The 23,714-nt window shown below is 54.7% G+C and overlaps 1 protein-coding gene across 3 annotated transcripts in view; it reads left to right on the plus strand.

The window, feature by feature from the left end:
- Positions 1 to 23,714, plus strand: part of TPCN1 (two pore segment channel 1) — a 50,380-nt gene that overhangs the window by 16,420 nt on the left and 10,246 nt on the right. For 2 of the 3 annotated variants that reach the window (XM_037052146.1, XM_037052148.1), the window contains exons 3-18: positions 6,091 to 6,218; positions 9,898 to 10,074; positions 10,479 to 10,592; positions 11,401 to 11,531; positions 12,365 to 12,453; positions 13,904 to 13,938; positions 14,464 to 14,522; positions 14,730 to 14,829; positions 16,734 to 16,850; positions 17,067 to 17,191; positions 17,981 to 18,029; positions 18,185 to 18,248; positions 19,610 to 19,654; positions 21,940 to 21,996; positions 22,076 to 22,129; positions 22,862 to 22,934. In XM_037052146.1, coding sequence (XP_036908041.1) covers positions 6,091 to 6,218; positions 9,898 to 10,074; positions 10,479 to 10,592; positions 11,401 to 11,531; positions 12,365 to 12,453; positions 13,904 to 13,938; positions 14,464 to 14,522; positions 14,730 to 14,829; positions 16,734 to 16,850; positions 17,067 to 17,191; positions 17,981 to 18,029; positions 18,185 to 18,248; positions 19,610 to 19,654; positions 21,940 to 21,996; positions 22,076 to 22,129; positions 22,862 to 22,934 — 1,417 coding nt within the window. Of the gene's footprint in view, positions 1 to 1,816; positions 2,195 to 6,090; positions 6,219 to 9,897; positions 10,075 to 10,478; positions 10,593 to 11,400; positions 11,532 to 12,364; positions 12,454 to 13,903; positions 13,939 to 14,463; positions 14,523 to 14,729; positions 14,830 to 16,733; positions 16,851 to 17,066; positions 17,192 to 17,980; positions 18,030 to 18,184; positions 18,249 to 19,609; positions 19,655 to 21,939; positions 21,997 to 22,075; positions 22,130 to 22,861; positions 22,935 to 23,714 lie in introns of those variants that run through there. The other variant, XM_037052147.1, reaches the window with a different exon arrangement.

The raw sequence follows: 23,714 nt of genomic DNA on the forward strand, positions 1-23,714 counted from the left end.
GATGACTGTGGGAGTGGGCACCTGGGGCAGTGATGATACCTTGGGTCACTAAGGGGAGCCCATTTTCCCAATCCCTCCTGCCTTTCCGTTCCTGTCTTTAGTTCTTCTCAACTTGCTGGCCAGTTCAAGGCCGGTCCACGGCCAGCCTTCTGTATCTACAGGAAGTCCCTCTGGATTTGGCCCCATAGAACCCCGTCAGCTGGCCGGAAACAAAGCTGGAGGTGGCGCCAGGCGTCATCCCGGTCGGTTTCAGACCAAACCTCCTCCTCCTAGAACAGCGCTTGACCCATGGGACTGGCCTGGGTGAGCTCTTCGTTTTTCCTTTTCCGCCTCTGGCTTCAGCCTTTGGCAAGACGGACGGGTTTTGGGCCTGAGGCCAGCGATTCAACGGGGAAGGCTCCGTGCCAGTTCTCCCATTTCTGGAGGTCGTTATATTGGCCCGGGGCTCCGCCCCGGTGTGCAGCCTTTACTGATGTGTGCGGGCAATGTGGGTCTACCTCCCACGCCGTCTTGGAACCAGTCAGCGGCAAGAGAAGGCCTGAGCAGAAGGAAATGTGCCCTCTGCTTTCTTCCGGCCAAGTGTCTCCCGCCCGATTTGTGTCCGGGGGGCCTTTGCAGAGCCAGTGTGGCGACGCCGTGCCCGGAAAACCCCTAAGTGTCACTCTGCTTTATTTTCCTGTCCTCTGCCAGCTTTTTCCCATGGAGTGGGGCTCTCAGTGACAACTGGCGAGCGGTGGGGCAATTGCTCGTTGTCATTCTGGCGGGCACCGGTTTCCGGAGGGCTCCGAGTGCTGTGTGGGTATTGGCATTTGTTTCCACTGTGCCCAGAGCGCGGTTGGCACCGATCCCAGTTAATGGTTGAAGAAACTGAGGCTCTGGGGATCAGAGTGTGAACCGGGGGAAGGGAGGGGTACAGCTGGGGGTGAACTTGGGTGCACAGGCTACCTTTTGTCTTGAAGAGGATGTGCAGGGCTATGTGTAGTGGTGTGTGTGCGCGCGCATGCGTGCGTGTGCTCGCGTGTGTTTAGAATGTGTGAGGTTGTGTATACATGAGAGAGAGAACAAAAGGGAGCGAGTTGCGTCCTCAGTATAAACTTGCCCGGGGCAATCATTGCCTTGCATTCTTTCTGATCAGAGCTGCCTCCCATGAGGAGGGGGCTCATAGGCCTTTTATCCAAAGCAGCCTCCTGCCCCAGGCCCCAAATGAAGGCCCTGGTGGCTTACCCAGCCCAGCAGACTCTGCCCTCGCTGGGTGGGAGGTGGGTCGCAGAGGCCCTCCCTCTGCCTGTTCTTTCCCTGTGTTCCCTGGTGCAGTTTTATGGCCGGCATATGGAAACTGTTTCTATTTACCCAGCACCACCAGGACGCTGCTGCACGCTGTGCTCCAGCGAACGGAACCCTTGGATTCCCTGCAGGGCCGTTTCAGAGGCTGCATGCAAAGCAGCCAGCTGTTTTGCAGGGAGCGTCTGGGCCCTGTTACATCAGCGTCGCCATCTGTGCAAACAGGTCATCCTGGTTTGTCTGCCTGTCCTCCGGATGGGGAACTTCTCTCCCACTTTGAGGCAGAGTTTCTGGTATTGTTTTGTATTCTCATGGCTGTCAGTTCAGGGGTGTTTTCTTTCGTTTGTTTGTTTTTTTAGTTTCTTCTCCTGTCAGTGATTTTAGTTCACCTCCTGGGTCGATTGCCAGGTTCCGGGAGGGTAGTTAAGGGCTAGGGGTTGCATAAATCTTTAGTGGCTGAGGTCTCAGGGCCTGGAAAAGGCTGGGTTTCACACGAGTGCTCTCTGCCCAGGGCACCAGAAGTGCCGAACAAGATGTTTCCCGTCGGGGAACTTTCCCCAGAGGCGCAGAACGGGATCTTCCTGGTTGCCAAGAATGTTCCTGGTCAGCCTCCTCTGGCCTTTGAAACCTCCTGCTAGCAGAAAAACCGGCTTGCTGCGAGGGCCAGGACGACGGCTTCCCCCACCCTCCTGCCCGCTGGGGGCCTTTTCCCTCCCTCCCTCCATGTGCAGCCCCGCTGCGGAGGCGGAAATGCTGAGGCGAGGGCCAGCTGTCGTATTCCTGGAGGAGGCGGCAGAGGGCCAGCTCCCCGACAGCCCCGTGGTGAGGCCATGCCGTCTCCTGGAGCAGGGCTCTTGCGACGAGCCTCCATCTTGCCTCTCCAGCTGTCCATGGAGAAGGTGTCCCGCGCCGGGTAAGGACGGTGCCTGAATCCTGGGTCACCCGTGCCGGTTCTTACTTAGTCTCTAACAGTCACCGTTGCGAGGGCCGGCCCAGCACACAGGATGGGGCTGGACCTGGGGGGCTGCGGTGAGAGCCCACCTGACCACTTTGGTGGCCAGGACTCCGTAGGAGCAGGGGGCACTCAGAAAGGATCCGGCACCAATCACCTGCCTAGGGACCTGCCTCCCAGGAAGTGCAGATTCGGCCCAGGTGGGTGGGAGTGGACCAGGGCGGGGCAGCAGGTCACCGGGGCAGGTAGCTTCTAATTATCACGGGGCTCTGAGACTCCCGAGGCAGACGGCCTGGGGCAGACCCGTTGGGTCTCAACAGGGATGTGGGAACACACCATCCCCTGGGACTTTGTGCCCAGTGGCGACCAGGGGAATGGGGTCGGGGAGAATGTCCCATAGCCCTCACTTCCAGCGTTGAGGGAGTTCATTCTGAGGAAGCCCCTGGGAGCAGTTCCCCAGGACGCCTCATGCTCCTGACTCCACCCGGCCTGAACTCCAGGCCACACTCAGGTGGCCCTCTGACCTCTGCTGGGCCCCCTTGCGCCCCCTGCCTTCTTCTCCTTTAAAGGCCACAATTGTCCTTTCCCGTTAGGGGACTGCGGAGCCTTGGGCATTCCTTGTAACTACAGCAATAAAGCGCTTGGGATTTGGCACACGCCCATCGCCTCTCTGGCCACCCCTCCAACCTAGGAAGTGGGAAACAGAGCAAAGGGGACCCCACGCGGTGCCCCCAGCCCCACCGCTGGCGGTGCATGCGGAGTGCTTCTGAACTTGGCCATGAGGCTGCTGCCTCTGCTTGAGGCTGCGAATGAAAGGGAAGGGAGGGACACAGCTCCCGGCCTTCCATTTGCGCCCTGTCCATCACCCCTAGATACTCTCAGGCCCCGTGTGAAGGGGGCTCTTTGAAGTCACCTGTGGCTTTCTTGAAAAGCCCCTCAGTAGCCCTAGACTCCCTTGTCACCAGGGCCTTTCAGCCCTCACACAAGCTATCAGGCTTTGCCTTTGGGTACCAAGTCCGCAAGCTGGGGTCTGTGTTTTGAGCAAGTGCAGGGTTGAATGGTCAGAGCCCTGAACAAAGTCCGCCTCGGAGGGGAGAATTCTCTATTCTCCTCAGTAGTTCCCGTCATACTTTTCCTTTCTTTTCTGTTTGAGGCTCTGCTCTGAATTATTTCTATTCAAAATAGTCGCTCTTCAGCAGGTCCTTAAAAGAATGATCTTTAGAAACTGCAAAGAGGTCCAAGTCAGCCCCTTCTGAATGCCCTCAGGCCTACTGGGCTCTGCTTGTCACACCTTCGGTGCCCTCCGGCTGCTGGGCATTTTTAAGCATCCCCACAGGAGTGTGTAAGAGCTTCCCTTCCAGAGGTTTGTCAGCACTTGCTACCTCGTGTCCGAGACTACTCTGGGCTCTTAGGACACCTCAGTGAATAAGACAAAAGTCCCCGCATGGGCTGACGTCCGGGGGGGGGGGGGGGGGGGCGGGAAACAGGCACTGAACAGGTCCACAGGTAATTGAGCGCACAGTGGGAAACGGGTGAGGGGTCCAACCCCAGGAGGAAGCAGAGAGCAATGTGAGGGAGACAGAGCGATGGTGATGTGACCTCCCAGGGGGTGCCAAAGGCAGCCTGTGAGAGGACAATGTTGGGCGGACCCCTGGGAGACGGGAGACAGGAAGGCCACCAGTTAAAGAACTGGGGAGGGCGGAGGGGGCAGTGAGTGCTGGGGAAGTGACGGAACGCCTGCACCCCGAACCGACACTGTGATGGTGTTACCTAGGCCTGCTGCGTCTCGGACCCGGCTCCTGCCGTGGTGTGCGAAGGTCACGGAGGCTGGGCTCCGGCACAAGAGAGGGCGGCACCATCCAGCTGCCTGCCCATGGCTGCGCCTGCTTCCCGGTCACGTTGAGGCTCCTGTGTCCCTGGCCTGCACGGGCAGCTCGAGGAAGGTGGTTTGACCTCCTGTCTGCGCCTAGGGCTTCGTTCTTTCAAAGATGGACCCTGGGATCGCGGTCAGGGGATGTTGTCCTTGGGCAGCGAAGGGCCAGCATTCCTGAGTGCAAGTGGCAGCCAGTGTCCTTCGCCCTCCTTGTAGCTCCATTTTGGTGGTTTCTGCTGCTAATTTCTGGTCCTCTTTGGGGTTTCCAGTTCTTGAGAGGTATGTAGCCTCCCACTTAGGAGCTACTGGATTGGCCCCCCAGCCCGAGTCTCACCAGCTGCACGACGTCAGGGAGGTCCTTAGCCTTTCATTTCCTCACGTCTGAAGTGCAATGAATACTATTACCTTCTTCACAGGACTGCTGTGGGAATAAATAGGTGGATTGGTATAAAGTACTCAGATATGTACGTTATCGATTGCCATGTGACACACCGCCCCGAAACCCTAGTGCCTTACGACGACAGCCTTGTGTACTTGGCTCATGAACTTGCAGTCTGGGCACGGCTTGGCAGGGGCAGCTTTTCCGCACCCCACTGCGCCAGTCTGGACCCCTGACCAGGGATGGCTCGTTCAGCTGGTGGACAGGTCAGCGCTGGCTGTGGGCTGGCGGCTCCATTGGGCTGTGGACAAGGGACCTGATTCTTCTCGTGGGCCTCTCCTCGGCACGGCTCCCAGGGCAAGGGTCCCAGGAGAAAAGGGCGACAGCACTTGTATGACCTCAGAAGCCATAAGCCTCACGTCCTCTGCGCTCTATTGGCCAAGGGGCCCCATGGGACACAGGCTCCACCTCTTGGTAGGGAAGGCTGGAGGTTCCAGAAGGGTATGGGGGACGAAAGGGAATACAGTGGCTGTCTTTGGAAATAAAATAAAACCTGCCATAGAGTAGGTTTGAAGCAGGGTTCTTCATCCTCCTATCCCGGGGTTATTAGGAGTGTGGCTTGTGGGGAACTGAATTCTCAGGGTAGATGTTCCTCTTCCCAATAAGTTAACGGGCTGACAGTCATTTCTAGGTGTCATTGCTGACCATGTGTCAGTGGAGACACTAAGTATTGTGACAAGCAGGCGTAAGTATCAAAGGATCTTTACGGGCTCAGGTTTTGGAAATGCTCAGAGGTAGATTTCGGGCAGAGCCTGATCCCGGGGTTGCAGCCCGGGTACCTCTGTTACTGTCTTGTTCTCCGTTGGCATCCTTCTCACGCAGGCTTTCCCCGCGTGGTGGCAGTGACAGCCGCCAGCAGCAGCTGGCCAGACTTGGGTCAGCACACATGCCTGAACCCAGCCCTGTCCAGGGGGGGATGAGGGGCTGGCTCTCGGCACACCTGTGTCACCTGCCTGGGAGCCAAGGGTGGAATCAGCCAGAGCCTGGCTCAAAAGAATGTTCTCCGAAGGCAGATGGGGAAACGCAGAGGAAAGGACGTTGGTGTTGGCAGGCAGCAGCAACCGATGACCCTATACCAAGGAACAAATCCAATTATTTTATTCTTTCACTAAGTGGAATATTAACATGCATCCAAAAGTCAAAAGTAAACAAAAAGATCACTTCCTTTGAGTGACACTTTTACTCTCCTCCCCACCTCCCTTGAAGGTAGCCAGTTTCATTGAGTTCTAATTTAGCTTTCCCATGTGTTTTTTCCTCCGGTAAAGTGGATAGCTGTGTGTTTTCTTGTTTCTTCCCTTTTCTACAGAAAAGAGGTATGCGCTCTTTTGCATTTGCTTTCTTCACTTAACAACAGCAGGAAAAATATTTTTAACCAGCCTTGCAAGTTTTGGCTGTCTTAGCACACGGAATGGAGCGCCGATTTATCGATAATGGTAGACAGGTCTGAGTGTGTGAGGCACCTCCCAGCCTTTGCTTCTAGTGAACGGTGGCTTTATTCCCTTAACTCCTGGGTCGTGAGTGAATCTCTCTCTTCTCCTGATGCAGATGGAGGCAACTATGCCATCCACGACGCCCGGGACCCCAGCCTGAGCTCAGAGGGTGAGAGTTTCCCATCCAGCCCCCCTGGACACAATTGGGAGATGAATTACCAAGAGGCAGCAATCTACCTCCAGGTGAGTAGGGACCTGGCCCTTCTCGGTACCTGTGGGTGGAGTAGGGAAGTTGGGCCTCTGTTTGATGGCCAGAAATTCAGCTGCAGCTTCGGTTTCTCTGCATGAGCGTCTCACCTGTACCACGGGGAGAGCCGACCTGAAGGCGCCCAGATGGGAAGGGGTCATTGTCACATGACCCCAGTTTGTGGCTCCACCTGCCCCTGAGACTCCCTGAGCCTGTGCCCTTGGCCTTGTCTGCCTCACCTTCCCTCCTCAGAGGCCCACAGAGAGGCCACTTCTCAGGAGGGAGTTCTTCATATACTGAATATTGTATCAGGGGTTTGCTGACCTAGCGTGGGGAGCTTAGAGGTCTTTATTCCTTTCCTGTTTAACTTGCTCCTGCTTTTGTGTTTCTTGTTTCATGTTTGGGCATTGTTGTTTTTAATAAAAATAAGCCTTTTTCATAAAAGTAGTACATGCTTGTTCCAGTAAGTTTGAGTACAAAGGGGATGTAAAACGCTTTTACCTAAGGCAAGCACTGACCACATGTATTTTAGGAATGATACCTAGCCCTGGCTGGTGTGGCTCAGTGGACTGAGCACTGGACTGTGAACCAAGAGGTCACTGGTTCGATTCCCAGTCAGGGCACATACCTGGGTTGTGGGCCAGGTCTCCAATAGGGGGTGCTCAAGAGGCAACTACATATTGATGTTTCTCTCCCTCTCTTTCTCCCTCCCTTCCCCTCTATTTAAAAACATACATGCGAAAAAAAGAATAATACCTAGGTTTTAGGTGTTTTCTAAGATTACTTTAGTTGTGTGGTATCTATAGTTGTATAGCCTGGTTTTCCCATAACATGTAGCATACGCTTTTGTCACATGTTATTGTAACTCTTGTAAACAAGTTCTAATGAACTGAATGATTATATTAGACAACTGCATCCCAGTTTACTTCACTATCCCGGTAGGGATGGATATGTTCCCCTGTTTTGTATTCTGCATTTCCCCATTGTAAATTACAGTCCAAGGGCGATCTGTGTGCACATCAAGCTATTCCTTTCTCTCTTTAATACCTAGGATGGTTTTATTAGGAAAGACTCAGGACGTGGAATTACTGGGTGGAAGGAATGAACATTTTTGGGGGCCCTGGGTGTGGTGTGGTAAATACTCTCCAAGGGGATATTGCCTCTTACCTGTCAGTTTCATGGCCCCTGACATTGCCACCCTCATCCCCTGCTGTACGATTTCAGTTTCTGGTGTGCCCTGAATGGGGTTTGGCTGAGGAACTGGAATGTTTCTTAAGTTTACTTGAATGATAATTATTCCTAATTTTTTTTTCTTTGAAGTAGCTTTCCATTGCAAGTATTTGTTTCATTTCTTTGAAGTTTAATTAAAACTAGATGCTTTTTTCTGGTGGTCGTTCAGTTGGCTGTATGTTTCCAGGTTTCCTACAGTGTCACAGCTGTGCCCCTCAACAGTGAGTGCCGGTTCAGGATAAGGCTATAGAAACGTTTGAGGGACGTTTAGGCCTGCCTGTTGACTTGACAGGGTCACCCAGGTCCCTCTAGGCCCTGCCACCTTCTCCCAGGTTGAATAGGTACTAGATAAGAGGATGGGGTGAGTGAAAACCCAGAATTAGAATGACCTGGGGTTTTTCAGAAACCCAGTCGTTTCTTCTTTCCTTAAGCAAGTGGGAATATTGGTCGTAAAAATATTTCAGTGGGCACTTGCTAATTTTTCCAACAGCCCTTGGAGGTGGTTCAATCACCTCCCACTTTAACGACTGAGACTCAGAGGGGCTGAGTCCAAAGCCACGCAGCTACTAAGTCGCAGAGCGTGGGCTTAAACTGTGTCTGTCCGGCCTCCAAATCGCTTTCTTTCTTCTCTACATTGTTGCCTCCTTTCTATACCCACCACGTGTATCCCCTTGCAAATGAGCTGTGCAGCTGGAGGAAAAGAGGTGACCGAACAGAGGTGGTGGCTTGGCCACTTTTGTAAACATTCACGCCCACACACTCAGGCATATATAGAGATGTGTGTGTATATATATATATATATATATATATATATATATATATATGTATATAGACACGTGTACACAGCAGTGTATACCTGTGTGTGTGTTTTCACACAGATACCCATGCACATCAGAAAGTTGTTCATCTCAATGTTAAAGGTGATTAGCTGATGGAGTTTTCACAACCTTATATATAATCCTATGAATTGTTTGAATGATTTTACTAAAAATGCATTCGTTTTAAAAAAAAAATCAAAGCAGAACTCAGGTTTAGCTGCTGTTAGTTAGGTCAGACGGTCTTCCTTCTCCTGCTCTGCAGCTGAGCTGGGCTCAGACCCCGAGCCAGGCTGCTGCCGTCCTTGGGTCCCCCGCCCCTCACTGCTTTAAGGATGCCTGGCCCCTGCAGTGTCTTTTCCCAAACTTTACCTGTTAACTCCCTCACTGTCGGGAGCCATGTGCTCAGCGGTTACAGGGCCTCCCAGACATTCTCCTTTTCTGTGTGGGCTTCCGTCCCAGGGAGCAGAGAGCAAAGCCCTGAGAAGTCACAGACAACTGGCCTGCCTTCTTATTTTTCTTAATCTCGTTCACGATCAGCAGCCAGGAAACGAGGCCAGTGTTCTCTTGGGGTCTGGGTCAGAATGCAGTGACACGGGTCCTGTTTCACTTGGTCCCTATTGGTGGAGCCTGCACTCCCCACCTCCTGTGGCAGCTCCGAGCTCCACAGCTGAAGCCAAGGCCTCCCGTGTCCGTGGTTTCTTCCAGTCAGACCTTCCTTCCCGGCTGTTTGCGCAAAGAGCTTTTCTAAGCATTGCACTTTTTTTAGTAATCCAAACCGGAGGCTTCCAGGCCACCGTGGGTGTCCCCCGGTCACGGTGGCCGTGGCGGAAAACCACAGCCCTGCGTAGATCACAGCACCGAGAGCGAGGCTTGCCCAGCCTGCCCTCTGACTGCTGGGATGTTTGTTCCCTCTGTGGAGTCTGCGGTTGTTCTTTGTCTGTTGGTAATGAGGGTGGTGATGTAGCCAGCTTCAGGGAAGTGATATGCTCACAGTTACCCTGCAACCCACAGTCAAGGTCAGAGCTCCCCACTTCCCAGCTGCCAGACAGCCACTGGCCTGGGTTGGGCCTAGAGAAGCAGTCTCTTGCAAAAATGGTTCATCCTGCCAAACATCTGTTAAATACCTACCGTGTGTACCAGACACTGTCCTAAGTTTATTCTTGGGGGAGCCCTGTGAGGAAGGGCTGACATTATCTTGTTGCTAGCTGGAGAAGGTGAAGGGACTGCTCAGTGTTACCCGGGGAGGAGCCGGGGTGGGGCTGGGCCTGTTTACCCCAGAATCTCTCCCCCTGCCAAGCTTTACATTCTGTCGACATTTTTGAGAGTGAGGGTTCGGCCTCTAAAGGGACCGTGTGTGCCCACTCTCTACTCTCCCTTCCCTTTGTATCCTTTGATCCCTCCGCATGGTTTTTTGGAAGGAACAAGTCCTTTTAGCCCCCTCAGCAGGCCAGGGGGAGGCTCGGCTGCTGCACAGTTGCGGCCACAGTACTTCTGAATTTCCGTCATCTTCCCGCTCCAGTCTGAATCCTCTCTTATCCGCCAAGGCCTCTCCTTCCCTGCTGGGCCCGCGGTACATCCTTGTTGCCGTGTCTCAGGCTGGCCACCCACGTGGCTCTCGTTTATCCAGGAAGGTGAGAATAACGACAAGTTCTTCACCCACCCCAAGAACGCCAAAGCGCTGGCGGCCTACCTCTTCGCACACAATCACCTCTTCTACTTGATGGAGCTGTCCACCGCCCTGCTCCTGCTGCTGCTGTCCCTGTGCGAGGCCCCCGCCGTCCCCGCGCTCCGGCTCGGCATTTACGTGAGTGTCCGCACGGCTGGGAGCCCCTGCTCTCTGGGGGCAGGCGCCAGAAACTGTCCTCGAGCTGACGCAAGCCTGAGAGGGAACATTCTGGAAGGGCAGACAATGGGAATGGGTTTCAACCATGCAGGCCCTGGGAGGTCACGGGGACCTCAGGAGCGGCGATGACTCCCTGGTCCTGCTTGGGGTCCTCCGTCCGTCTGTGATTCTGCTCCCTGGGAAATCCCAGGAAGGGTGCCATCCGGTTGCCTCCCTTAGGACCAGTGCAGGCTCCAGGTGGGCAGCACCCCTGATGGCAGTGCCACCCACTCTGTCCACCCTCAGAGGAAAAGGCAGGCGGTGTGATCGACAGTGGGGAAGACAGGGGACCACTGACACCACGTCTCCATACCCTCTGCTTGCAGGTCCACGCAACCCTGGAGCTGCTCGCCCTCATGGTGGTCGTCTTTGAACTTTGCATGAAGTTGCGATGGCTGGGCCTCCACACCTTCATCCGGCACAGACGGACTATGGTCAAGGTGATGTGTCCCTCTCCTTGCAGCTTTTTCCTCCCGTGTCACCTTCAAGCCCGTCTCTTCAGTTCAATTCCAAATCCCCCCGCATTCAGAAGTGTAACCCTGGGTCCCTGCCCTCGCCATGCTCCGGAGGTTTCACGGTGATGGTGACAGTAGCTAACGCAGTTCCGAATTTGGGGCGTGCCGAGTGCTGGACCAGTAACCTTTGAGGGAGATGCATTACTATTCCTAGTTCACATCCAGCCAGACAGCAGAGAACGGGAGATACATCCCGGAGAGAATGGGGTTCAACCCCAGGTCTGCGTGGCCTCCAAGCCGACACTGATCTGTAGCCAGCATTGTACACATTCTCTCTGTGCAACAGAGAGAGAAGCACAAGTAGGAGTGTGTCAGAGTGGCGCTCTGCAGTGTAAAAAGCACGTACACTTGTCCAGAGGAAAAGTGTCCCAGGAATCAGCGATCAAGGGGCTCTGCACACCTGCCTCAGGGGTCTTCACCGTGGGGTCAGGAGAGCCGAAACGAGGGGGCGGGTCGACGCGGCCGGGCAGAGTGGCAGTTTCGCCCCGTCAATGCCGTCTGAGCAGCTGCTGGGAGCTCTCTTCTTGGGTTCACTGTCCTGAGACCACGCATCGGTGCCCGCAACCGCGGGCTCTTCTCCACGGGCTGCTTGGTGTTGGGGGAGGGCCCTGGAGAGAAGGGATGGGCCCCTCCAAACCACAGTGGCCGGTATCTAGCCAGCCCTGAGTTTGGGGTTTTGGGGAGGGCATCTGGGTGGAGGAGCTGACGGTGCTCTGTGCTTTTCCACCCCCAGACCTCTGTGCTGGTGGTGCAGTTCATCGAGGCCATCGTGGTGTTGGTACGGCAGACGTCCCACATGCGGGTGACCAGGGCGCTGCGCTGCATTTTCCTGGTGGACTGTCGGTACTGCGGTGGCGTCCGGCGGTAAGGCCCGGGGGAAGGAGCTGCTCAGACAGGTTCATGGTGGCCTGGCGTGGGCCTCTGGGCCAGCGGAGCGGGACCCCGGGAGAATCTCAGCACACCCTTCTCCCTCTGCCGTTCGACCCACACAGAGAGGACAGTGGGGTTCCGGCTGAAGTTTGGGTCTCCTGACCCCAGGTCCCAGGCTCCACCCCATCTCACTCACGCCTTCCTGGGGCCGGCTCCTCTCCCTAAGCACGTTATGTGCCCAAACACAGCAGCAACATCACCTAAAGCAGGCAACTTGGCAAAAAGTCCTCGTGACTCTGCAGCCTGTCCTGGTGCCTCTGCCGTGACCAGGGGACTGCTCTCAAACCAGACCATCAGCTTAGGGTTCAACTTAGCTTTGAAGACTGCATCTGTTGGCTGGGGTGCTGTTGATAAGAACGGGCTAGCAGTTCGTTCTTGGTGCCCGTCCTCAAAGCTGGACCCAAGTGTCTGAGAACCAGGGAGCCCCGGACTGTCTTCACAAGTCCCACTTCTTGTGGAAGCCGACCTTTGCACCTGAGGCCATGCTCTTGGCCTTCTGCTGCTCCCTCCCTCTCTTACCTGCACTTACCTGCTCGAACCCTGTGGGCAAGAGGGGGTGGCGGTTGGTGCTACCCCCATCTCCGTTCTTCGGATCACCTGCTGAGTGGAAATCTCCCGGGACAGCGCTGTGCGTGACGTCACAAGCTGGGGCACAGTGGGATTTAGTGAGTCGGGGCACCAGGCTCGGTCTCTGTAAGTGCGTATCTGGGCCCCGCCCCGCCCCTGCTGTGCCTCACTCACCCCTCCCGGCCCCTGTGTCTCCCCAGCAACCTTCGGCAGATCTTCCAGTCCCTGCCACCCTTCATGGACATCCTCCTGCTGCTGCTGTTCTTCATGATCATCTTCGCCATCCTCGGTGAGTCCCTTGCGCCCTAGGCCCAGGCGGTCTCTGGAAGCAAAGTCACGGGGGGAGAAAAATTTACCTGGACAGTTTTGGAAGTTCAGACAGGTTCTGCAAATGATATAAACACCCAGGCACTTCGACTAATGAAATGAATTAGAAATAAAGTGGAAGCCCCCTTTGTACCCTTATGAGCTCAGTTCCTCCCCCCCGCCCCAGAACTACCCACGTCATAAGCTCAGCATTGCCATGCAAGTCCGTATGGTTTCACTTTATATTTACATTTCCTTAAGCAACATGCGCATTCTGTTATTGCTTTGCACGTTCAAAAAATTTGTATAAATGATTAACAATGAGCATGTCCCCTTCTGCAAGGTGCCCTTTGCTCAGTACTGGTTATCTGTTGGGTATTCATGTTGGCCCATGTAGCTGTCACTCGTTCTCCCCATGGAGTGTCGTGAGTCTCCCCAGATTTGTCTGTCTGTCCTGTGGGTGGCATATTTCCCTATCACAAGTCACACCGCAGTGTGCACCCTCGTGTGTTTCCCGGTGGACACGCATCAGAGTTTCTCCGGCATGTGGAGCACATTAGGGTCTGCACGCTTCAGCATCACTAGATAGGAAAGCAAGGTCATGGCCTTTGTCACCCTGAGGAGGCCTCGCCTCTTCAGATGAGGCCAAGTGTGTGTGCGGCACCTGCAGACGGACTCAGGGCTTAGACAGCGGGGTCCCAGGACAGGAGGAGGGGACTCGAGGTGGACCTGTGACCATGGAACCACAGTGCTTTGACTCTAAGGCCAGCCCCTGCACCCCCATACATATACCCCACCCCTGACCTTTGTGACTGATCTGTCCTGAGCTTTTGGCTCCTCCTCCATCCACTCTTGGAGGGACCTTCTTTGTACTTCAAGGTGGGGCTGACCTCCCCGGAGGTCAGGCATTCTCACTTCTCCTACAGGACTTCGAGGGCCCAGGGGAATAGCCCATTCCGAGAGGGGAGAAGTTGGTGGCGTTCCCGCCCCAGGGGCTTTGGCTGTAGCGGAACCGTGGGGCCCCTTTGGAATTATTACTTGGCTGTCATGTTCTCAAAACCAGAGGTTGCGAACCGGCAGGCAGTCTGGATTCCAAATCCAGCCAATGGATGAGTTTTGTTTGGTCTGAAAATGTGGAGCTGACATTTCAAAATTAGATTTTTATACAAAAATACAGATTTCTAGCCTTTTTAATACTAGACTGGATGGTACCCGGGCCACATCCCGAATAGCTGCATTTACCCAGTGCCCGGTGGCACCTGTTCCCATCAGACAGAGCACATGTTCCTCAGAGTGCCACAGTCCCCACCACTCCCTATTGCTTTCCCCCTGCCCACTGCTCTCATTTACATTTATTGATCCAGTCCTTTTGACATCTGATTTGGGACCTCTGCTCTAACCCTCTTTTCAATCTGTTTTCCACTACCTTCTAGGTTTCTACTTGTTCTCCCCTAACCCTTCAGACCCGGTAAGTAATCACCGTGTTCCGTCTGTTTCTTCCTTTATGGGAGGCCTTTCCCCTCTGGCAAGGCGGCTGGACCGACTCCCTACCTGCCTCAGGGAGGGAGGCCCTGCCTGGCTTCTCCTCACTGCTCACGGCCCCTGGAGGTCCCTGTTACCCAGACTTGAGCCGTTCCCTTCCTTGAGCACTAAGGGGCATGCTGTTCTGTCCTGAGAGTCATGTCTCCAGGGGCCGATTTGGAGCGTGGGAATGTTTGGGGGTTTCAGGGAGGGAGAGTCGAGCTAATTGTGCGAGTGTGTGATTCCGCGGGAGAGAAGTCCCAACGTCACTCGTCTCCTTCTGCCAGAAGCAGAGTTCAGGAAGGCGGAGTCCCTCTGCCCTCCCTCAGGGATTCTGGGGGAGGAGGAAGAGTTGGTGGGGTGGGGAGGGAGAGGGGCGGCGGGCTCCGGGTGGCCCATCATGGCCTGTTATGGGCTGGCGTGCGCTCTCGGGCTGGCGCCAGCGTGTCCTTCCGCCTCCTTTCCCGGACAGTACTTCAGCACCCTGGAGAGCAGCATCGTCAGTCTGTTCGTCCTTCTGACCACCGCCAAGTGAGTTTCGCCTGGGCTTTGGCTCCTGCCCTCGGCTAGTGCCCAGCCAGCGGCTGGGGGCACTGTGGGGAATAAGAGTGGCATGGTGACTGAGAGTCGGGAAGGGTGGGGTGGGACAGGGAAGGCAGAGATGAGGGATTCCCGAGAGGAGACGGAGGCAGGTGGACACACACAGGGCCCTGCGGGTAACACTCCGCAAAAATGCAGTTTCCCAGACGTGATGATGCCTTCCTACTCCCGGAACCCCTGGTCCTGTGTCTTCTTCATCGTGTACCTCTCCATCGAGCTGTACTTCATCATGAACCTGGTGAGTCGCCGTGTCTCGTGCCCCGCTGCAGTGGCCTGCGCAGTGCTGGGCACCACGGGAATGGAAAAAGAGGGGCTACCATCGGCAGGGGGCCGGGGGCCCAGACCATAGTCAAGTGCAGCGTGGCGGGGAAAGCCCTGCAGCCTCCCTGGCTTATTACCGTCATTGCTGCAGGCAGCGCTAGAGTTCAAGCCACGGCTCCCCTGGGACCTTTTCACTCTCCCAGCAAATGTACAACATAATGACTGTCAAAGCTGGCACTTAGGAAGCCTTACCCAGGCACCATGCAAAGTGGATTCAATGATGTAACACAGAAACCCTGGAGGCCTGGCTGTGATTCGCAGTGTGTAGATGAGGAAACTGGGGGCCAGATGGACAGAGTGACGTGCCCATGCTGCACAGCTTGGGCGGCCAGGCGAGCCGGCCTGAGTCCAAGCCCTGCCCTTAACCACTCAGTCCCTCCACACCTGCGCCCTGGGGTGCCTGCGTATTCACACCCCATTTGTCACAAACCATCAGAAAATCCAGTGCCGGACACGCTCCGTTAAGGACCATGCGAAGCCCTGTGCACACTGGGGGCTCTGGAGGTGCCGACAGAGACTCAGCCAGCCACCAGGAACGTTCCTTCCATCAGCCCATCGCTGTTCGGCCAGAGCCAAGGCCACGCGACAGTGCCAGAATTATTGGGGAGGGGCTTATACCGAGTCCTGCATTATTTTTATACTTCTGAAGAGCAGTCTCACAGCAATCACTGTAGTCAGGCCCCGTCTAGAAATAGAAAATGCTTTCTCTGGAGAAGATGTGTGAAATCTAAAAAGTTACAAGTCTTAAAAAGGAAAAAAAAATGTTAATTCCTCAAAACCAAAAAGAAATGTGTTGGATATCTCTTTTATACAAAGCGCCGTTCGTATATCCTCCAGTTAGTTTTGAATCATAACAATGTATTATGAATAATGGATTTATTTTACCTTGTTAAAGTTCAGGGTAAGGGTCTGCAAACCACAGCCTGGGGGGCCGAAGCCTGCATTTGTAAATAAAGTTTTATTGGCATACAGCCACGCCCATTGGTTTCTGCATCCTCTCAGCCTGATTTCATGCTACAACTGCAGGGTTGAATAGTTTCCACAGAGACCATCTGGCCTTCAGAGCCTAAAATAGTTGGTATCTGGCTCTTTACAGAAAACGTTAGCTGACCTTTTCATAAACTAAAAGGGAAAAAAACTGGGGGGCAGCTGCAGTTTGAAGGGGTGGGAAGGGCAAGAGAGTTTCCCCCCAGATATTTCTGAAACAAAAAGAAAGTGCTTCCAAAAAGGCTTCTTGCAGGTTTTGCTCCTGTCCTGCCATCACCCTTGGTAATGCAGGCTGTATTGTTAACCTGCTGACCTTGGAATTCGGCAGTTCCAGAATGATGTGCACTCAAGGGCAGGCCTCCTCACTTCCGTGATTTTGGGGGCCAGTGCGTGAAGCCGTGACCCACCAGGGCAGGGAGCAAGGGGACGGAACAGAGGCAGCTTCTGGCCTGTGATGCCCTTCCCCGCTCCTGGGTCAGGAGGGCACAGGGTGGCCATGGGCTGAACAGGGCTTAGGGCCCAGCATGCTCTTCCTGGTTTCCTTCTCACTTTGTAAGACTGCCCAGCCAGGGAGGAGCTGTAGGTAGAGAGAAGTCCCTGAGGAAATGTAATAACAATGCCTTTACGTATCTGAAAAGAGAAAATTTGCAAGTGGCAATGCATGAACTTCCCCTGCTGGGACTTAGAGACAAACTCCTGCACCAGGAGGGGCAGGCCTGAGGGTTACCCCAAGCCCCTTCTGGAAGAGCATCCTCTGGAGGAAGAGGGTACAGTCCCTACTCCTTGAGGTCCTGCCGTGCATGGCAGCCAGGTCTCTCTGCTTTTCCCTCACAGCTTCTGGCTGTGGTGTTCGACACCTTCAATGACATCGAGAAACGCAAGTTCAAGTCTTTGCTGTTGCATAAGCGAACCGCCATCCAGCACGCCTATGGCCTGCTCATCAGCCAGCGGGTAGGGAGGAGTGGGCGCTGGGCCGGGAGGGGTCAACCCCTGCTCCCTCTCCCATCCCCTAAGCATGGCAGGAGGCCTGCTGTTGGGAGGGCAGGAAGGAGCCAGGCACCCTGGGGTCCCTGCTGTGCTGGCCACCCAGAGTAGTTATCTCAAGGGGAGGGGCAGTCTGGGCTCAGTATTTTCCCGTGTTGACGTTGACATCCTTTCTGTCCCCAGAGGCCTGCCGGCATCTCCTACAGGCAGTTTGAGGGCCTGATGCGCTTCTACAAGCCCTGGATGAGTGCCGGGGAGCGCTATCTGACTTTCAAGGCCCTGAATCAGAGCAACACGCCTCTGCTGAGGTAAGAGCGCAGGCCAGGTGGGGGCGCTGTGGCCCAATGAGGCATGCAGGAGAAGGGCTTGGGGGGTGCCAAGGCACTGGGACGGGGGCGGGCAAAGAGCCTCTTTGAGACTTCAGTTTTCTTTGAGGTTCTTATACACATAGACTGTATTCGTCAGGAGCCTCTCTGCAAGTGACAAAAGTCCCACTCAAATTTCATTCAGGCTGAGTTGACAAAAAAGGAACGTATTGGATCCTGAAATGGACTGACTCAGCTGCTCACCTTTGAGCTAAGAGTGAGGTGGGGTGGTTGTATGTGAGTAGAGCCACAGAAGGGGGTTGCGTGCACACACACACACACACACACACACACACACACCTTGCACAGCCTCAGAGGACTGGCCCCGAGATCTCTGGGGCAGTCTTGTTTTTCTGGACTTGCTGGTGACCAAACCCTTCTTTTCAACTTGAGAGGAAGTCGGCCAGCTGTAGAGGCGAGAGTGTGTGAGCTCCGTTTGGGCTGCACCCTCGGCCCATTTGTTCCATTAAGCCCTCCGCTAGCGGGGCTCACTCGCCCGTCCGTGTAAGAGTTGGAGTAATCCCGCGGGTGAGGCCGCCACTCAGTGTAGACCAAGCCCCTAGAGGAAGGAGGAGGCCAGCGTGCCCTAGGCACGGATGTCTCGGGGCTCCCAGACGTCCCCTCCTCCCTTCCCACCTTCTCCCCGTAAAGGCGACCACAGGCAGGCGGGTGAGAGAAGAGAAGCTCAGTGGGGCATTCTGACTTTTTTCCCTTTTTGTGTTGCTGCGGCAGCCTGAAGGACTTTTATGATATCTATGAAGTCGCCGCCTTGAAGTGGAAGGTGAGTATGAGTGAGATGGGGGAGGGGGCGGGCAGAGGGCTCCACGTGGACATGAAGCCCAGAGGCCCCCGAGGTCCAGCTGTTCCCTGGCTGGAGCAGCGCAGTTCTGGACGCTGGTCCTAACGCCCTCTCCCACGGTCCTGTTTCCTGGCCAGGCAAAGAGAAATAGAGAACACTGGTTTGATGAGCTTCCTAGAACCGCCTTCCTCATCTTCAAAGGTAAGGCTCACCTGAATATGGCGTCTCGGCCGCTGGAGACAGATGGAAGTTTCCAGAGAGCGCAGACGAGCCCTGAGAAGCATGCCCAGAGGGCGTGTGTGTGAGTGTGTGTGTGAGTGAATGTCTGCGTGTGTAAAAGACACAGAGAGCGATCGTCCCAGCAGGGANCCAGCTGTTCCCTGGCTGGAGCAGTGCAGTTCTGGACGCTGGTCCTAACGCCCTCTCCCACGGTCCTGTTTCCTGGCCAGGCAAAGAGAAATAGAGAACACTGGTTTGATGAGCTTCCTAGAACCGCCTTCCTCATCTTCAAAGGTAAGGCTCACCTGAATATGGCGTTTCGGCCGCTGGAGACCGATGGAAGTTTCCAGAGAGCGCAGACGAGCCCTGAGAAGCATGCCCAGAGGGCGTGTGTGTGTGAGTGTGTGTGTGAGTGAATGTCTGCGTGTATAAAAGACACAGAGAGCGATCGTCCCAGCAGGGAAACACGTGTTAGACTAGGAAGGAAGTCGATCACTTAAAAACCAAACCAAAAGACACTTGTGGACCATTCATTTATTAAAGAAAATTGAACTGAGTCTGATAATTAGAAGAAAATGAAGATTTCCCACTCGGACATAATCGCTGTTCATTTTCTGATGTGTTTCCTTCTGATGTCCGTTATTTCTCCTGCACTTTTAAAAAGCAGTCGTGGGCTTACCTTATACATTTTGTTCTGAAACCTGCCTTTTTATCTAACAGTGTATCTCACCCATCTTCCTGTGGCAGGATCTATGCCTCATGTATACGATGTGTTGCATAGTATAAAATCTGAGCATTTTAAATCTGAGTGCCCGCATTATTTACCTAATCGCCACCCCTTTATTTACTGCCAGTTTTGAAGTCCCGCGGGGGGCCGTGGTTAGCTTACAGGGAGTTTCTCATGCGGAAAGCCTGCAGCCTGGGCCTGGGCCTGGGCCTGGGCCGCCGTGATCCCGGTCAAGGTGGCCCACCCTTCTTTGTGATTTCTCCCACAGCTAGGGCTTGTGCACAGCCTTAGCCCCTATTTTCTAGAGGGCTTTCAGCTCTCCTGGGATGATGGTTACCCAACTGGATGGATGAACTGGCCCAGGCCCAGGCCAGCAGTGATGCGGGTGTCAGCAGTGAGCAGCAATGCCTTGTTCTGTTTCATCCCGGCCCCGGGTTGCCCGGGCTTCCCCAGAGCGGCCGTGGTCAGTGTAGTTGTGTCCAGGCGTCCGAACAGGCCCTGCCATTTCACCCCTGGGTGTGAACGCCCCGGTTGCTTTCAGGCATGAACGAGGGAGCAGGGGAAGGCGTACTCAGCTATGAAAATGTTGGTGCTAACATTTCCTTTCCTCCAATAGGAATTAATATCCTGGTGAAGTCCAAAGCCTTTCAGTATTTCATGTGTAAGTGTGAAACCACAGCGCTGGGCCCCTTTCCTCCTGAGTCTCACTCTTCCAGAAGGTGGGGAGGCAGGAGCTGGGTCCTGTAGTTGCGGGTTTGGCTTCTCATTATAGGAAACTCCAAGCACGTGTACAAGTGGGGGGAATACAGTGAACCCCCATGCGCCCATCACCCAACTTAATTATCATCCAGTGGCCGGTCTTTCTTACGCATCTGCCCGCTCACTCTGGCTCATTATACCCTCTCTAGACTTGGAGTTTTGGAAGCAAATTCCAGAACCACAGAGTGTGCCAGGTGGTTATGTCACTCAGGTCTGTTTTCATCTGTAGCTTCCTCCTCCATCCCCTTTTCTCCCTCTTGAAATCCGTAGCTGAAGAAGCAGGATCGTGCGTCCTTCAGTCTTGTTTTTGCATTTCCTCCGTCACTTATCTCCTGTAATTCGGCAGTTTCCTCTAGGGCTGTGTGGTCCCGTGTGGCAGCCGCTAGCCTCAGGTGGCTATTTACCTGTCAGCCAATTCAAATAAAAACATTCAGTTTCCCAGGCACAGTATCCACACTTGTGCTCAGTAGCCACGGATGGCTAGTGACTAATGGATCAGCCCCGATGAGGACATTTCCGTTGTCACAGAAAGTTCTCTTGGGCAGCACTAACCTGGAGGCTTGACGGGAGTCCGTGTTTCTCAGGAGCTCTGGGCCTTGCAGTGGGAAATGGGGTTTAGCGACCACAGTCTGAGGTGCTGGGAGTGCCCATTGCTTGGAGTTCGCTCTGGTTTCTAAGGCCTTTCTGTGGACAGAGGTGAGGGTTTGCTGTGTTTACCGTAAGCTGGATTGTGAGTGTATCCTGACATCCCCGGTTCAAATTCAGGACTGTGGCGTTTCCCCTAACCTCAGCGCCCCTTCCTGTCTAGAGTCCCAGTCTCCAAACCCCGTTTCCCAGCAACACTGACACGCTGCTCACATGCTTCAGCCCGCAGCACGCACACAGCAGTCTCCGAGAACCAACACCGCACAGCCCCTACAGCGCGGCTGCCAGAAATGCCGCTCCAGGGGCCGCAGGCAGGGTGCTGTGTTTTAAGTTCCCCTGGAGTGGTTCCTCTCTGAGTCGGTACGTCACCAACTGAATACACATTTAGGTTTCTTTCTTTTTCTTTTTCTTTTTTTAAAAAGATTTTATTTATCTTTAGAGAGAGGGGGAGAGAGAAAGAGAGGGAGAGACACATCCGTGTGTGGTTGCCTCTCACACACCTTCTACTGGGGACCTGGCCCACAACCCAGGCATGTGCCCTGATCGGGAATCGAACTGGCGACCCTTTGGTTCGCAGGCCAGTGCTCAATCCACTGAGCCACACCAGCCAGGGTATACATAGGTTTCTTTATTTCATTTTATTTTTAACGTGTAGGGATTGCTTTTCACATGTAACTTTGTTTTATAACTATGTGAAATATTTATCTGGTTCCAAGCCAGATCTTTCAAAGAAGTCTTGTTTGCATCTTGTCACTTCCTCCAGGGGGTAACTTTTTATGCAGTTTATCCTTCCATTTATAAAAAACTAACTAGATGCCCATACACGCACGTCTCCCTGTCCTAAGTAAACGATAGCATTCTTTACACACTTTTTTCCACCTTGTTCTTTCCAGTTAACAGTATACCCCGATACCACTCCTTAATAGTATACAGAGACGTCTCCATTTCTTCTCATAGTGGACAACACCCCCTTTCATGACCATGTCAGAGCTACTCTACCAGCACCCTGATGATCGATTAGGGTGTCTCTGGTGTTTTGCTGTCACAAGTGGTTCTCGGGTGAATAGCCTTCCGTGTATGTCACCTTGTGTCTCTGCTGGTGTCTCCCTGGGGTGGGTTCCTAGCAGTGGGACTGCTGAGTGAGAGGCTGGGGCACATGCATTTCGCTAACCCTGCAGTCACTGTAAAGTCAGACATGTCTAAGGAGAAACACCTACTTTCAATACTCACACCCTCTGTGTTGTCCACCATTTATACTGACTTAGGATGACCTGTAGGTCCTGCTGAAGCATCTTAACTGGCTTCTGTGCCGTGACGATGTGGGTGTGGGTAGAAATCCTTAGCTGTTTCTAAGCAAAACGACTCATGATTTCGCTCCTGTGGTGAAAGCCCAAAGGGGTAAGAGGCCGCCTGTTACTTGGGCGGGTGGAATAGCCCCTCTCCGAATCTCCCAGAGCTGCCCAGAAATTAGCCACGGGCTGTGGGCGTGACCTGCGATGGTCATCCCACCTGTGCTTTCTCTTATGCGCCTGTCTGTTGCAGACTTGGTGGTGGCCGTCAACGGCATCTGGGTCCTTGCAGAGACCTTCATGCTGAAAGGTGAGCCTGGCGGGGGCACTGCCCGGTCCTGTGGGCCCACCTGGCCTGCCTCTTGAGCTGCTGCCTCTCTGTCCTACAGGCGGGAACTTCTTCTCCAAGCACGTGCCCTGGAGTTACCTCGTCTTTCTGACTAGTAAGTCTGTGACATGGCTTGGGGCTGAGAGAGCTGTCGTTTGGTCTAGGACCTATGGCTCGAACATGGGGATACTTACCAAGCAGTGAGCAGAATTGAGTCTGGTGCCACCCCACCTGTTTCCAAGCTGCTCACGGTCCACAGTTTTCCTCTGTCCTCTGGGTCCTGGCTTCCTCCTGGGCATGCTCCTGTTGCCTGGCTGTGCAAGGTCGTTTCAACCCTCTCTCTGGCCTCATCTTTTACCATTACCGCCACCTGTGCCCCAGCCTGCACGTTTCTGCTCCCGAGTGCCCCCTGCCCTTGCTTGCCTCAGGGCCTTTGCACTGACTGATATTCCTCCTCCTCCTTTTGTGTCTCTGAGCCCACTGTGTAGGCAATGATCCACTCACAGTCCTTCCTCCCAACTACACTTTGAGCTCTGTTGAGTGGGCACTGCCCTGTGTGGTTCAATTCTGCACACCCAGCACAGTGCCTGGCACGGGGGAGGTGCAGGAAACACCTGTCTGTGGACAGAGGGTTGGCTGGGCTGTTCCCGGCAGGGGAGGGAGTGCCTCTCAGCAAGTTGCCTCTGTTGACCAGCACTCGGGCTGGGCCTCTACGGGAACCTGCACTCTTGACGGCTGTCTGGAGGGCACATGGCCTCAGGGGAAGGGTCTCCAGGAGGGGGCAGGGCCAGACCCAGTGTGGGAAGCCATGGCAGGAATGCCGCTGACTGCCCGCCTCTGTCCGCAGTCTACGGGGTGGAGCTGTTCCTGAAGGTCGCTGGCCTGGGCCCCATCGAGTACCTGTCCTCCGGGTGGAATCTGTAAGTGGACAGCGTGGTCCTCCCTTGGTCTCAGACACCGATGAAAGCCCCCAGCTCTGTCCCCACACACCCGTCTGCTGCTGCGGAGGATGGGTCACGGCCTGTCTCCTGCTGCTCCGCCCACAGCACTGGGACCCCCCAGGGTCAGGCTCTGCTCTAACTCTCTCGACCACCCACGCCCGTTCCTTCTGCTCATGGGCTCTGGGGGCCCTGGGGCCGGTGGGCTCCTCCTGAGCCCTTTAACCTGCACCCCGTCCCCAGCAAGACTCAGCTCTTGCCCCCAAACCATGAAGCCCACAGAGAAGGAGGTGCCGTCATCTCACGTGGCCCTTTCTCCCCGTTCCACTGAGACCTCAAGAGGTCACTTACTGCTGTTAAAGTTAACTCGCCCGTGGAATCGGGCTACCCCACGAGGTCTGGGCTGAGAGCGAAACAGGTCAGTAAACAGAGAAGAGCCCAGCAAGCACAGCCCAGGGTCTCAGGGCAGGCCTCTGGAGGGGAGGGGCCTCTGCCCTGCTCAGGGATCCCTGGATTCCTGGTGGGGTCTGGCCAACCCTGCCCCTCCCCTCAGTGACCTCATGCTGGCAGACAGTCACCAGCACAACCAAGCTCTGCCGTTAGACCAGTTCAGGGCCCTGGGGGAGGGGCAGTGCCGGGCACTTGAGACCCCCGAGATATGGCCGTGATGGCACCTGGCCACACCGACCTCAGAAACACCAGGGTGGCAGGAAGCTACATCCCACCTGGCTGGCCACAGAACCCTGCTGGGTATGCTCTTGC

The sequence above is a fragment of the Sturnira hondurensis genome, unplaced genomic scaffold, assembly GCF_014824575.4.
Source record: "Sturnira hondurensis isolate 20B ecotype Veracruz unplaced genomic scaffold, ASM1482457v3 Scaffold0007406, whole genome shotgun sequence".
NCBI classification, from domain to species: domain Eukaryota; kingdom Metazoa; phylum Chordata; class Mammalia; order Chiroptera; family Phyllostomidae; genus Sturnira; species Sturnira hondurensis.